The 12,342-nt window shown below is 41.3% G+C and overlaps 1 protein-coding gene and 1 long non-coding RNA gene across 16 annotated transcripts in view; one reads left to right on the plus strand and one right to left on the minus strand.

Annotated features, from left to right (window-relative positions):
- The window catches only part of AIG1 (androgen induced 1), a 313,679-nt gene that overhangs the window by 64,393 nt on the left and 236,944 nt on the right, over positions 1-12,342 (minus strand). For 2 of the 11 annotated variants that reach the window (XM_019425102.2, XM_019425093.2), the window contains one exon: positions 8,179-8,338. The exons of 1 other annotated variant lie outside the window; for it this stretch is intronic. In XM_019425102.2, coding sequence (XP_019280647.1) covers positions 8,311-8,338 — 28 coding nt within the window. In that variant the 3' untranslated portion in view covers positions 8,179-8,310. Of the gene's footprint in view, positions 1-8,177; positions 8,339-8,705; positions 8,747-9,134; positions 10,243-10,359; positions 10,672-12,342 lie in introns of those variants that run through there. 8 more of the 11 variants (XM_019425098.2, XM_019425092.2, XM_019425100.2 and 5 more) reach the window with 7 other exon arrangements.
- The window catches only part of LOC109252540 (uncharacterized), a 141,454-nt gene that overhangs the window by 36,779 nt on the left and 92,333 nt on the right, over positions 1-12,342 (plus strand). For 4 of the 5 annotated variants that reach the window (XR_008422870.1, XR_008422869.1, XR_002074071.2 and 1 more), the window contains exon 3: positions 6,252-6,311. This is a non-coding gene — a long non-coding RNA (uncharacterized LOC109252540). Of the gene's footprint in view, positions 1-6,251; positions 6,312-11,380; positions 11,598-12,342 lie in introns of those variants that run through there. The other variant, XR_002074068.2, reaches the window with a different exon arrangement.

Here is a 12,342-nt window from a genome sequence, read left to right on the forward strand (position 1 = left end):
ATTTTTGCTTTTAATTCCCTTGCCTTTGGAGATGTGTCAAGTAAGAAATTGCTGCGGCTGAGGTCAGAGAGGTTTTTTTCCTGCTTTCTCCTCTAGGGTTTTGATGGTTTCCTGTCTCACATTCAGGTCCTTCGTCAATTTTGAGTTTATTTTTGTGAATGGTGTAAGAAAGTGGTCTAGTTTCATTCTTCTGCATGTTGCTGTCCAGTTCTCCCAGCACCATTTGTTAAAGAGACTGTTTTTTTTCCATTGGATATTCTTTTCTGCTTTGTCAAAGATTAGTTGGCCATACATTTGTGGGTCCAATTCTGGAGTCTCTATTCTATTCCATTGGTCTATGTGTCTGTTTTTGTGCCAATACCATGCTGTCTTGATGATTACAGCTTTGTAGTAGAGGCTAAAGTCTAGGATTATGATGCTTCCCACTTTGGTTTTCTTCTTCAGTATTACTTTGGCTATTCGGGGTCTTTTGTGGTTCCATACAAATTTGAGGATTGCTTGTTCTAGCTTCGAGAATAATGCTGGTGCAATTTTGATGGGGATTGCATTGAATGTGTAGATAGCTTTGGGTAGTATTGACATTTTAACAATATTTATTCTTGCAATCCATGAGCACGGAATGTTTTTCCACTTCTTTGTGTCTTCTTCAATTTCCTTCATAAGGTTTCTATAGTTTTCAGCATACATATCTTTTACATCTTTGGTTAAGTTTATTCCTAGGTATTTTATGATTCTTGGTGCAATTGTGAATGGGATCAGTTTCTTTATTTGTCTTTCTGTTGCTTCATTATTAGTGTATAAGAATGCAACTGATTTCTGTACATTAATTTTGTATCATACGACTGCTGAATTCATGTATCAGTTCTAGCAGACTTTTGGTGGAGTCTATTGGGTTTTCCATGTATAGTATCATGTCATCTGCAAAAAGTGAAAGCTTGACTTCATCTTTGCCAATTTCGATGCCTTTGACTTCATTTTGTTGTCTGATTGCTGATGCTAGCACTTCCAACACTATGTTAAACAACAGCGGTGAGAGTGACATCCCTGTTGTCCTCCTGATCTCAGGGGGAAAGCTCTCAGTTTTTCCCCATTGAGGATGATATTAGCTGTGGGCTTTTCATAAATGGCTTTTATGATGTTTAAGTATGTTCCTTCTATCCCGACTTTCTCGAGGGTGTTTATTAAGAAAGGATGCTGAATTTTGTCAAATCCTTTTTCTGCATCGATTGACAGGATCATATGGTTCTTATCTTTTCTTTTATTAATGTGATGTATCACATTGATTTATTTGTAAATATTGAACTAGCCCTGCAGCTCAGAATGAATCCCACTTGGTCATGGTGAATAATTCTTTTTATATGCTGTTCAATTCGATTTGCTAGTATCTTGTTGAGAATTTTTGCATCCATAGTCATCAGGGATATTGGCTTGTAGTTCTTTTTTTGCTGGGTCGCTGTCTGGTTTGGGAATCAAAGTAATGCTGGCTTCATAGAATGAGTCTGGAAGTTTTCCTTCCCTTTCTATTTTTTGGAACAGTTTGAGAAGGATAGGTGTTATCTCTGCTTTAAATGTCTGGTAGAATTCCCCAGGGAAGCAGTCTGGTCCTGGACTCTTATTTGTTGGGAGATTTTTGATAACCGATTCAGTTTCTTCACTGGTTGTGGGTCTGTTCAAATTTTCTATTTCTTCCTGTTTGAGTTTTGGGAGTGTGTGGGTGTTTAGGAATTTGTCCATTTCTTCCAGGTTGTCCAATTTGTTGGCATATAGTTTTTCATAGTATTCCATGATAATTGCTTGTATTTATGAGGGATTGGTTGTAATAATTCCATTTTCATTCATGATTTTTTCTATTTGGGTCATCTCCCTTTTCTTTTGGAGAAGCCTGGCTAGAGGTTTATCAATTTTGTTTATTTTTTCAAAAAACCAACTCTTGGTTTCATTGATTTGCTCTACTGTTTTTTTAGATTCCATATTGTTTATTTCTTCTCTGATCTTTATTATTTCTCTTCTTCTGCTGGGTTTGGGGTGTCTTTGCTGTTCTGCTTCTGTTTCCTTTAGGTGTGCTGTTAGATTTTGTATTTGGGATTTTTCTTGTTTCTTGAGATAGGCCTGGATTGCAATGTATTTTCCTCTCAGGACTGTCTTCACTGCATCCCAAAGCATTTGGATTGTTGTATTTTAATTTTCATTTGTTTCCATATATTTTTAAATTTCTTCTCTAATTGCCTGGTTGACCCATTCATTCTTTAGTAGGATGTTCTTTAACCTCCATGCTTTTGGAGGTTTTCCAGACTTTTTCCTGTGGTTGATATCAAGTTTCATAGCATTATGATCTGAAAGTGTGCATGGTATGATCTCAATTGTTTTATACTTATTAAGGGCTGTTTTGTGACCCAGTATGTGATCTATCTTGGAGAATGTTCCATGTGCACTCGAGAACGAGGTATATTCTGTTGCTTTGGGATACAGAGTTCTAAATATATCTGTCAAGTCCATCTGATCCAATATATCATTCAGGGCCCTTGTTTCTTTATTGATTCTCTGTCTAGCTATTCTGTCCATTGTTGTAAGTGGAGTGTTAAAGTCTCCTGCAATTACCACATTCTTATCAATAAGGTTGCTTATGTTTGTGATTACTTATTTTATATATTTGGGTGCTTTTGAATTCGGTGCATAGACATTTATAATTGTTAGCTCTTCCTGATGGAAAGACCCTGTAATTATCATATAATGCCCTTCTTCATCTCTTGTTACAGCCTTTAATTTAAAGTCTAGTTTGTCTGATATAAGTATGGCTACTCCAGCTTTCTTTTGACTTCCAGTAGCATGATAGATAGTTCTCCATCCCCTCACTTTCAATCTGAAGGTGTCCTCAGGTCTAAAATGAGTCTCTTGTAGACAGCAAATAGATGGGTCTTGGTTTTTTTTTTTTTATCCATTCTGCTACCCTATGTCTTTTGGTTGGAGCCTTTAGTCCATTTACATTCAGTGTTATTATTGAAAGATACGAGTTTAGAGTCATTGTGTTACCTGTAGGTTTCATGCTTGTACTGGTGTCTTTGGTACTTTGTGATCCCAGCAACATTTCACTCACAGATTCCCCCTTAGCATCTCTTGTAGGGCTGGTTTAGTGGTGATGAATTCCTTCAGTTTTTGCTTGTTTTGGAAAACCTTTATCTCTCCTTCTATCTGAATGACAGACTTGCTGGGTAAAGGATTCTCAGCTGCATAATTTTTTTCTGTTCATCACATTGAAGATTTCCTGCCATTCCTTTCTGGCCTGCCAAGTTTCAGTAGATAGGTCTGCTACTACCCTTATGTGTCTACCTTTGTACGTTAAGGCCCATTTATTTCTAGCTGCTTTCAGAATTCTCTTTATCCTTGCATTTTGCCAGTTTCACTATGATATGTCATGCAGAAGATCGATTCAAGTTATGTCTCAAGGGAGTTCTCTGTGCCTCTTGGATTTCAATGCCTATTTCCTTCCCCAGATCAGAGGGGTTCTCAGCTATGATTTGTTCAAGTACACCTTCAGCCCCTTTCTCTCTCTCTTCTTCTTCTGGAATTCCTATGATACAGATATTGTTCTGTTTGATTCCATCACTTAGTTCTCTAATTCTCCCCTCGCACTCCTGGGTTTTTTAAATCTTTTTCTCAGCTTCCTTTTTTCCCATAATGTTGTCTTCTAATTCACCTTTTCTCTCCTCTGTCTCTTCAATCTGTGCAGTGGCCACCTCCATTTATTTTGCACCTCATTTATAGCATTTTAAAATTCATCATGACTATTTTTTAGTCCCTTGATCTCTGTAGCAATAGATTCTTTGCTGTCCTCTATGCTTTTTTCAAGCCCAGCGATTAATTTTATGACTATTATTCTAAATTCTTGTTCTGTTATGTTGCTGAAATCGGTTTTGATCAATTCGTTAGCTGTCACTACTTCCTGGAATTTCTTTTGAGGAGAATTCTTCTGTTTTGTCATTTTGTCTAGTTTTCTGTCCCTTATGCATTTTATTTTTTTTTTTTTTTAATTTTTTTTTTTTCAACGTTTTTAATTTATTTTTGGGACAGAGAGAGACAGAGCATGAAGGGGGAGGGGCAGAGAGAGAGGGAGACACAGAATCGGAAACAGGCTCCAGGCTCCGAGCCATCAGCCCAGAGCCTGACGCGGGGCTCGAACTCACGGACCGCGAGATCGTGACCTGGCTGAAGTCGGACGCTTAACCGACTGCGCCACCCAGGCGCCCCTGTCCCTTATGCATTTTAAAAGTTTGTGTGCTCCGCACCTGTGAGCACCACTCTATTGAAAGAGGGTCATACACTGTCCAGAGCCTGGCCCTTCAGGAGGTGTTTTTTCAGAGATTGTTACTTGCTCTCTGTTGTTGTGACTTTGGTTCTTTTATTACCCTACTCATAGTGATATTTTTGACCCTCCACCAGGTGTGCTTTGATTTGTTCCTTGGAGTAGCCCTGTAAAGGAAAACAGATAGACAAACAGGAGACAAAAACACGCAAACACACGAATAACACAAACAAACAAATAAACACAAACAAAAAACTAAAGACTAGAAACGAAAAACCCAAAAACACCAACTACAAGTAAAGAGGGTGGAGGCGGTGCTGATGAATGAGCACATACAAGGAGAGAAATGCATGGAGGGGGGTAGAAAAAATAAACATTGATTTAGGCAGAGAGACTAAAAGGCTTAATCCGGAGAGAGAGAAGGGAAATTAAAGAAGGAGGCGGGGAAAATGAAACGAAGATAAAGTTACCCAGACAGAGAAATTATTTGGCTTGATTATTCCAGAGAGAAAGGAGTGTAAAGAAGGAGGTGGAGAACATGTTATCAAGACAATGGATTAAATATATCTGTTTAGAGAGACCAATAACCAGAGTAACCAGCCTAGGGGAGGGAAGAGATAAGGAGGAGAAACGGGGAGTAGAATATATTTATATATCCAGAGTTGACCTAGAGTTAATCCAGGCAATGCTGCATCACTTGTCAGGAGTAGCTGTCTGCAGGGTCTGTTCCGATCTGGTGGCTACGCAGTTACCCAGCACAAGGGGGCGTGGTTTGGCTAATGTGGACCCACCTCCGCTATGGGCGGGGAGTGATCCCTGAGGCCCCGCCTTGGTTGGGGCAGGGGGATGGTGATCCCTCAGTCTCTTCTCCACGGAGTCCACCCGGTGGTCTCAGTTTGAGTCGTCCTCACTCGGCGGGCCCAGACGAGGCGGTTCTTTCTTGCTCCGCCAACTCCCCTGACCCTGCGCTTGGCTAGGATTCAAAGTCCCGCTCTGCGCATTCTGGCGCTGGGGAAGCGCCTCTCAGTGTGGTGATATGTGGTCTCGGCTGGTTTTGTCTGTGTCCCCCGCACTTCGGGGAGGACCGCCTTCTCCTACTGTGGACTGAGCCGCTGCCCTCCCCGGGAGCCCCCGGGGGGCGGACGCAGGCAGGCTTTGTCTTTTCCCACGGCACTCCAGGGAAACGGCCACCTTTTCCTCCTGCAGACTGAGCCCTCGGCCCAGCCACTGCGCCCGGGGTGGCGGACGCAGGCAGGTTCTGTGCTATCGCGCAGCCCTCCAGGGAGGGCACCACTTTCTCCAGCATGCGGACTGAGCCCTGACCTACCACGGTGCCCAGGGCTGGCGCCCCTCCTCTCCAGGTGTGCGAATAGGGAGCCCGCCCCAGTCCAGAGAAAGCCCCGCAGTTAGAGATCAGATGCCTCTCAGTCTCAATCCGAGGTCTTTCTCCTGTCCAGCTACGGTCCTGCACTTCCCTACCCGCTCTTTCTCTTCCCTTTGTCTCTCCGCAGAAGGGGGTCCCTCCCCTCCGTGCCCACAGGGCCTTTTTTTATCTCCCCCAGTTGGCAGTTACCCACCTATCTTTTTTCCAGCTTCCCCATTTTCTTCCTAGTGGATTCAAGTCTCTTTTCCTCCCAGGCTCTGGTGTTCAAAGTCCTTTGGCTTCTACACGTCTTTGTTTGAGAGACACGGGAAGTATGGATTCCCCCTACTTCTCCACCATATTGGCCACAGCTCTCATTATCTTATTTCTGACCTTAAAAGGGAATATCTCATGATATGGCATGTTTTTATATTATTAATGTTATTATCAGAAATAACTTAAAATTTCCCAAATGGTTTGGGGCAACTATGGAGAGAATCATGTAATTTTTTTTTTCTTTTGTGCATTAGAGTGGTCCCCCACTTATCTGAGTTTTCACTATTCATCGTTGTACTTTCCATATTTCAGTTACCCACAGTCATGTGTTATTCACCTCACCTCATGCTCTCACATCCATCAGGAGAAGGGGTGAGTACAGTAAGAAGATTTCACGTAACTTGTATGTCAGTATATTGTTATAATTGTTTTATTTTATTATTATTGCTGTTAATCTCTTGTGCCTAATTTATAAATTTAAACTTTATCATAGGCATATATGTGGAGGAAAAAACATAGTATATATACAGTTTGGTACTATGTATAGCTTTGGGCACCCACTGGGGGTCCTGGAAGGTAGCCCCTGCAGATGAGGGGGGATGATTTTATTGAGAATGTTTTTGAATAAAAATCTTAGTATTAAGCCATCCTTAAATTTTAAGAGTAAATCTTATTCAGTTTTGAAAAATTATTTATATAGGACTGGATTTATGTTGCGGATACCTTAGTTAAAGCGAATGAAAATTTTTATTTTGCTACATTGGCTTTATTTTGACGATTATATTAACTTTGATAAATAATTTGGGAAGTGTTTCATCATTCTGTGATCTTGGAACAGTTTAAATAACATGAGGGTTGTTACTTGAAAGTTTTCAAGGACTTGCTCATAAAACACTCTGGACCCAACTCCTTTTTTGGAGATAGTTATTTGAACATTTAAAAAAAAGTCTCCCATGAATATCAGTCTATTACAGCTTTCCAGTTCTTATTGAATCCATTTACTTGAAAATTGCACATTTCATTGGGTTCTAAGAATTTGTTGCCATAGAGCTATAAAGTTTATTTTTATAATTAATCTGTTTCATACTGTTTATATTGCCAAGTATTTGTGTTTCTCTCTCTAGTGTGCATATTTTAATGATATTTGTATAGATGAAATACTCTATTAATCAATTTACTTATGTATCAATTCCACTGTTATTTTCCTGCTGTCTTACTTAATTTCTGCTTTTATTTTGATTAGTTTTTCCTTACATTTCTCTAAGATTTATTTTTATGTGTTCTCTACTCCATGTTCTGCATTAGTATTATTTTAAAATAATTATGGTCAAAGACTTTGTAAATTAAATTTAAAAAATTATTCTTTTTAGGTTTATCAAAAAGATACACATTTTGGGGGTACCCTGGTGTCTCAGCTGGCTAAGTGTCTGGCTTCAGCTCGGGTTGTGGATCTCATGGTTCGTGAGTTTGAGCCCCACGTCAGGCTCTGTGCTGACAGCTCAGAGCCTGGAGCCTGCTTTGGATTCTGTGTCTCCCTCTCTCTTCCCGCCCCCTTCAAAAATAAATAAATATTAAAAAAATTTTTTTTAAAAGATACACATTTTTAAAATCAGAAAATTATTAAGACCTATGTTCAGTAAACCCATTTTCAAGAGGTAATAGAAACAAAATAAGAGAGGAGACACCAATGTTCAATACACCATGCATCAGATTGGGGTTACTTGGTCTTTATTAAAGTTTGTTTGCATATATGAAAAGTTTCACAAGATTAAGTCATGAGATCCAGATACACTTAGGCTTTGACTAACTTCATGTGATTATTACTAACATTGCCTGTTTGAAGCAATGGTGACATTATTGCAATACAGACCATCCAGCATATTTCCTCCAGACTTGCCCTGTGGTCCAGGGTCCTTATCCAGCCACCTGCAGGACTCAATACGCAAATGCCTTGCTTTACATCTATCCCTTTGATTTTCACGTATTTCTCAACAAGAAACACAACCGAGTTGTATTCTTCCTCAATTAAATGGAATCACAATTGCAAAAATTAAAATCCAATGACCAATTTTAGTTTTAAAAACTAGAAGAGGAAAAAAAAAGATGTTATTATCAGTAATGACTTTGGAAAGTCTTCTTTAAAACATAATGAGGGCAAGTTATTTTGGAAATAACTGTATCCTATTCTTATATAAGCGTCTCTATAAAGGTGCCCCCCCCCCCCCCCCCCCCGGGGCAGGGAGGCCAAGGTGAATTCCATCCACTGCTTTCTTTGCCGCTTCCTCTCCTGTATTGCCAATGCCCAGGGGGTAAGAGTCCTCAATGGTGGCTCAATCCAGCTCTTTCATTTAGACTTAGCTCTCATTCCAATTTAGGCTTCTCTTTCTCTTCTTCCATACCTAGAAATTCAGGCAAAGTACTTTATTTTAACATCAGATTAAACTGTGAGCAGCTTCGCCAAGGCTGCTCAAAAAACCCCTCTCCTCTCCGCACATGTCTCCCCATCCACTCTGTTGTACCCACTCCCTTTCTCCTAGCTAAGAAGGAAAATCCTTTCCAACTTTCTCCTGAAACTTCTTTAGTGACCTCTGTCCCCACCCTTTACCTTGACATCAGGACACACCCAGGTCTTATGGCATCTGGGAGTGAGGGATGCAAGTCAATTCTTGACTCATTGAGTCTGTACGGAAACCCCCACCAGACCGCTTTGTAACCAGCTTCTAACATTGGAAGGTGTGCAGCTGATGAGTCTCAAACAGACCTTACTTATTTTGATTTTGGTCCTGTTTCTTCTCAAGGCAAGGACTCTGGATTTTCAAAAGTGAAGAAAAAAAATTTTTGTTTTAACTCACCGAGAGCTTGTTAGGCAGTTAGGCACAAGAACTGTTTATTTCCATACCTTTGTGTACTTAAACTCAAGTTCTCCCTCTATTCACCCCACTTCTGGGAGAACTATGTTTTACCTCCTGAGAGACTCATATGTACTGGACCAGTAAGACCTCTGCCTGTGGTCTGTAGTGAATAGTTAGTTAATGATGTTTCGTTTTCCTGGAGATGAAAATGTTGAAGTCATTGTCATGCATTCAAGTTAAACTGGTAAATGCTCCCCGCTTCTTTCTTTTGCTTCTTGCTAAATATTATTCATCTGAAACCAAATTCTCAGACTTTTTGCTCGAAACAAAAGAACTCCACATATTGCTTTGCAGCTTTTATTGGTATTCTTTTACAAGTCGTAAGCTCTCTGAAGGCAGAGCCCTTAACTGTTTCGTTTCTGATAATATCCCTAGCACCTAACACAGTGCCTGACTGACAGTAGGAGCTCATTTAATCATTATGGAATCAGTTGATAAGCAATGAATACGAGGAAGGCCTCAGAAGGCTATGCTAGTGGGAAAGCAGAATAAAATAAGGAACTTCACAATATAAAAAAATGTAAAGCCTCATCCCAGGGGGTTACTCTCACAGGGCTCACATTAGGGAGGATTCCCCTTCCCCTCAGCACCCAGCTCCCGGTATTTGTTTTGTGGGGCCAGGGCGGTGGTGGTGGGAATGTGGGTAACATGCTCTGAACAGGTGTCCTTAGACAGTCTTTCAGGTTTGGTTTTCATGACTAAGGAACTGGCACAGATCTGTAACACGTCTTCCAAAGTGCTTCTCAGAAATCATATTAAGGAAAACTTCAGATTGAGGAGTAAGGACATCTGAAGGGAGGAGGAATAGGGTTAAGGGGGAGAAGGCCAGGAGATGCCTTAGTTGTTGGTAACCAAGGCAAAGGCAGAAAAACACAACAGGGATTCCTTTCAAGCAGCACACATGACTTGGGTCCCAACTTTGTCCCATGTTCCCTCTCCTGTGGAGAAGCTCTCAGGAACTAATAACTGCTTGCTTTTCCTTAAAGTCTGTTTCCTCCTAAGTGTTCTCCTGCAGATGGGTTGACTTGGCAGCGACAGTGGAATCTTCAAAAGCGGGGGTGGAGAACAGGGGGTGTTCATTGACCCAGACAGGAAAAATGGCTCCCCACCTACTTTAGTTTGGCAGCTTTGAGGTAGAGGGAAAAAATTAGACAGCTGTAAATAATATTTGGAAGAACCAGAGGTATAATTTCCACACAAATAGCAGAAAGAAACCTGTCACAAAGCTAAGGCAGGACGTGCTTTTGGGAACCTGGAGGAAGAGCTGATTGACCCTGAGAGAGTTAGTCACATGTGATTCCCCTAGGCTGGGAGAAGGGCTCAACCAGAGGGCAGTGCTGGGACACTGCAGGCCTGGGTGGGCCTGGGTGGGCCATGAGCTGGATGGGCAGCTGCGGGAGAAAAAAAGAAAGAGGGTTTCTGTCATAAAGATCTGGCTCCAACCTCCTTTCTCTTTTGCTCGTCTCTCTCCTCACCCCAACCTTTCACTTTTGGACACTCATTTCTGGTCGTATTAAGTTTTACTTTAATAAGATTGGTCACCCCAGTTAGACACACTGGAATTGGAATAAATTCTTAGCTTAAGTACAGAAATATGTCAGCTGTTACAGGTTGAATTGTGTCCTCCCACCACCGTGCCCCCAAATTCATATGTTGAAGTCCTAACCTCAGAGCCTAACCTCAGAGAGAAGGCCAAGGGGGGTGGCAGGACGACCATTTGCTAAAGAGATGAGGGCATGCCATTCGTGGATCCAATTAACCATTTCAGCAGCAGCCAGGAGAGATTTGTGGGGGACCTTCTTGTCTGATGATGTGGACCTCTGTGGATTGCATGGGAAGCCAAAAAGGTTTTTCAGAATTTTGTGCCAGCAGGAACCCTGCCAGCCTGGACTAAAAGGGACAGAGGCAGCATGAAATGAAAGAAGAATGACTTCTAAGGTGGTTCAGGGGCTAGTCTTCTCCAGAGGGTAAGGCTTCCACCCAGGGGCAAGGGGAAGTGGCCCGAGGATGGAGTATTCAGCCAAAGACGATCATTCTCAAGCCTTTAAATCTAATAGAATTTGCCCTGTTACATTTCACACTTGGTTGGGATCTGTGACGCCCTTGCCCGCTGTGATTTCTCCTTTTTGGAAAGGGTGTGTATATTCTGTGCCTGTCTCACTATTATGTTTGGGAAGCAGATAACTTTCTGTCTGGCTTCACAGGTTCACAACTGAAAAGCAATTGTGCTTCAAGATGAATTATACCCCAAGTCTTAACCAGACCTGATTTAGATGATATTTAAGATGAGATTTTAGACCTAAGAGTTGATGCTGGAAAGACTTTTGGGGCTGTTGGGAATGTATTTTGTATGAATGAAGGGCATGAATTTTGGGGTCAGAAGGCAGAGTGTTGTGGGTGGAATTGTGTCTCCACACACCTAACCCCCAGTACCTCAGAATGTGATTGTATTTGGAGATAAGGTCTTTACCAAGTAAAAATGAAGTTATTGGGGTGGACCCTAATCAAATATGGCCATTGTCTTTATAGAAAGGGTAAATTTGGAGACAGCCTCACACACAGGGACAACTGTCATGTGAACATGAAGATGGTCATCTACAAGCTAAGGAGAGAGGCCTGGAAGAGATCCCTCCCTCATGGTTCTCAGAAGGAACCTTTCCTGCCAATACCTTCATTTTGGTCTTCTGGCCTCCAGAGCTGTGAGACATTGCATTTCTATTGTTTAAGTCATCCAGCTTTTGCTGGGTTTAAGCAGCCCTAGCAAACCATTACAAGAGTCACAACTCCACTTAGAGTTACTTTTCTTTAAAAACAGCAAATGCTTACATATAAATTTAGCCTATGTAAGGGCTTTTTGTTCATTGTTATTATCAAGTTGGTCTATTTTGTTATTTTATGAACTAGGTCCATGGGTCTTAGTGAGGTTTCTAGCCTCTCATGGGTCTGGATTTCCAATGGTGACAATCTGATGGCTCAGTAAAAGTAACACTGGACCGGACATTATGCAGAAGGTGTTGGCTCTGCCACCACCTATATTGGTGGGTCACCTAGAATTTCCAGGCTCAGCTGCTTCTTAGTAAAAAAGCCAGCTTTTCTGGGTTCCTAATATCCTTTTCTGTTCAATGATTCTCTAATAATGTGATTTTGTCTCGAAGTTGAAGTCAACATTGCATCACCAAGTGGAGGAAGTGAAGCCATTAAAAATCATTATGGATACAAGGAAGGGGGCTCCGTGTGATATCCCTGCTTCTTGGGGGATTTTGTTTTGGACATAGTAGATGTACTCAGGATTCTAACACTCTCCCTGACTGTATTCAGTTCATTGCAACACACACAAACACACACACACATACGGCACATACTGCTTTTAATCAGCACTTTCAAATTTAACCATGTATGGAAACAGGCAGCTAATGTAGTGGAGCAAAGTGGCCAGGTGAAAACTAGGAACACTTAAGGAGCCAGCTCTAGGGGGCAACTGATCCATTGTT

This window comes from Panthera pardus, unplaced genomic scaffold (assembly GCF_024362965.1).
Source record: "Panthera pardus isolate Hobbes unplaced genomic scaffold, ASM2436296v1 HiC_scaffold_17, whole genome shotgun sequence".
Classification (NCBI taxonomy): Eukaryota; Metazoa; Chordata; class Mammalia; order Carnivora; family Felidae; genus Panthera; species Panthera pardus.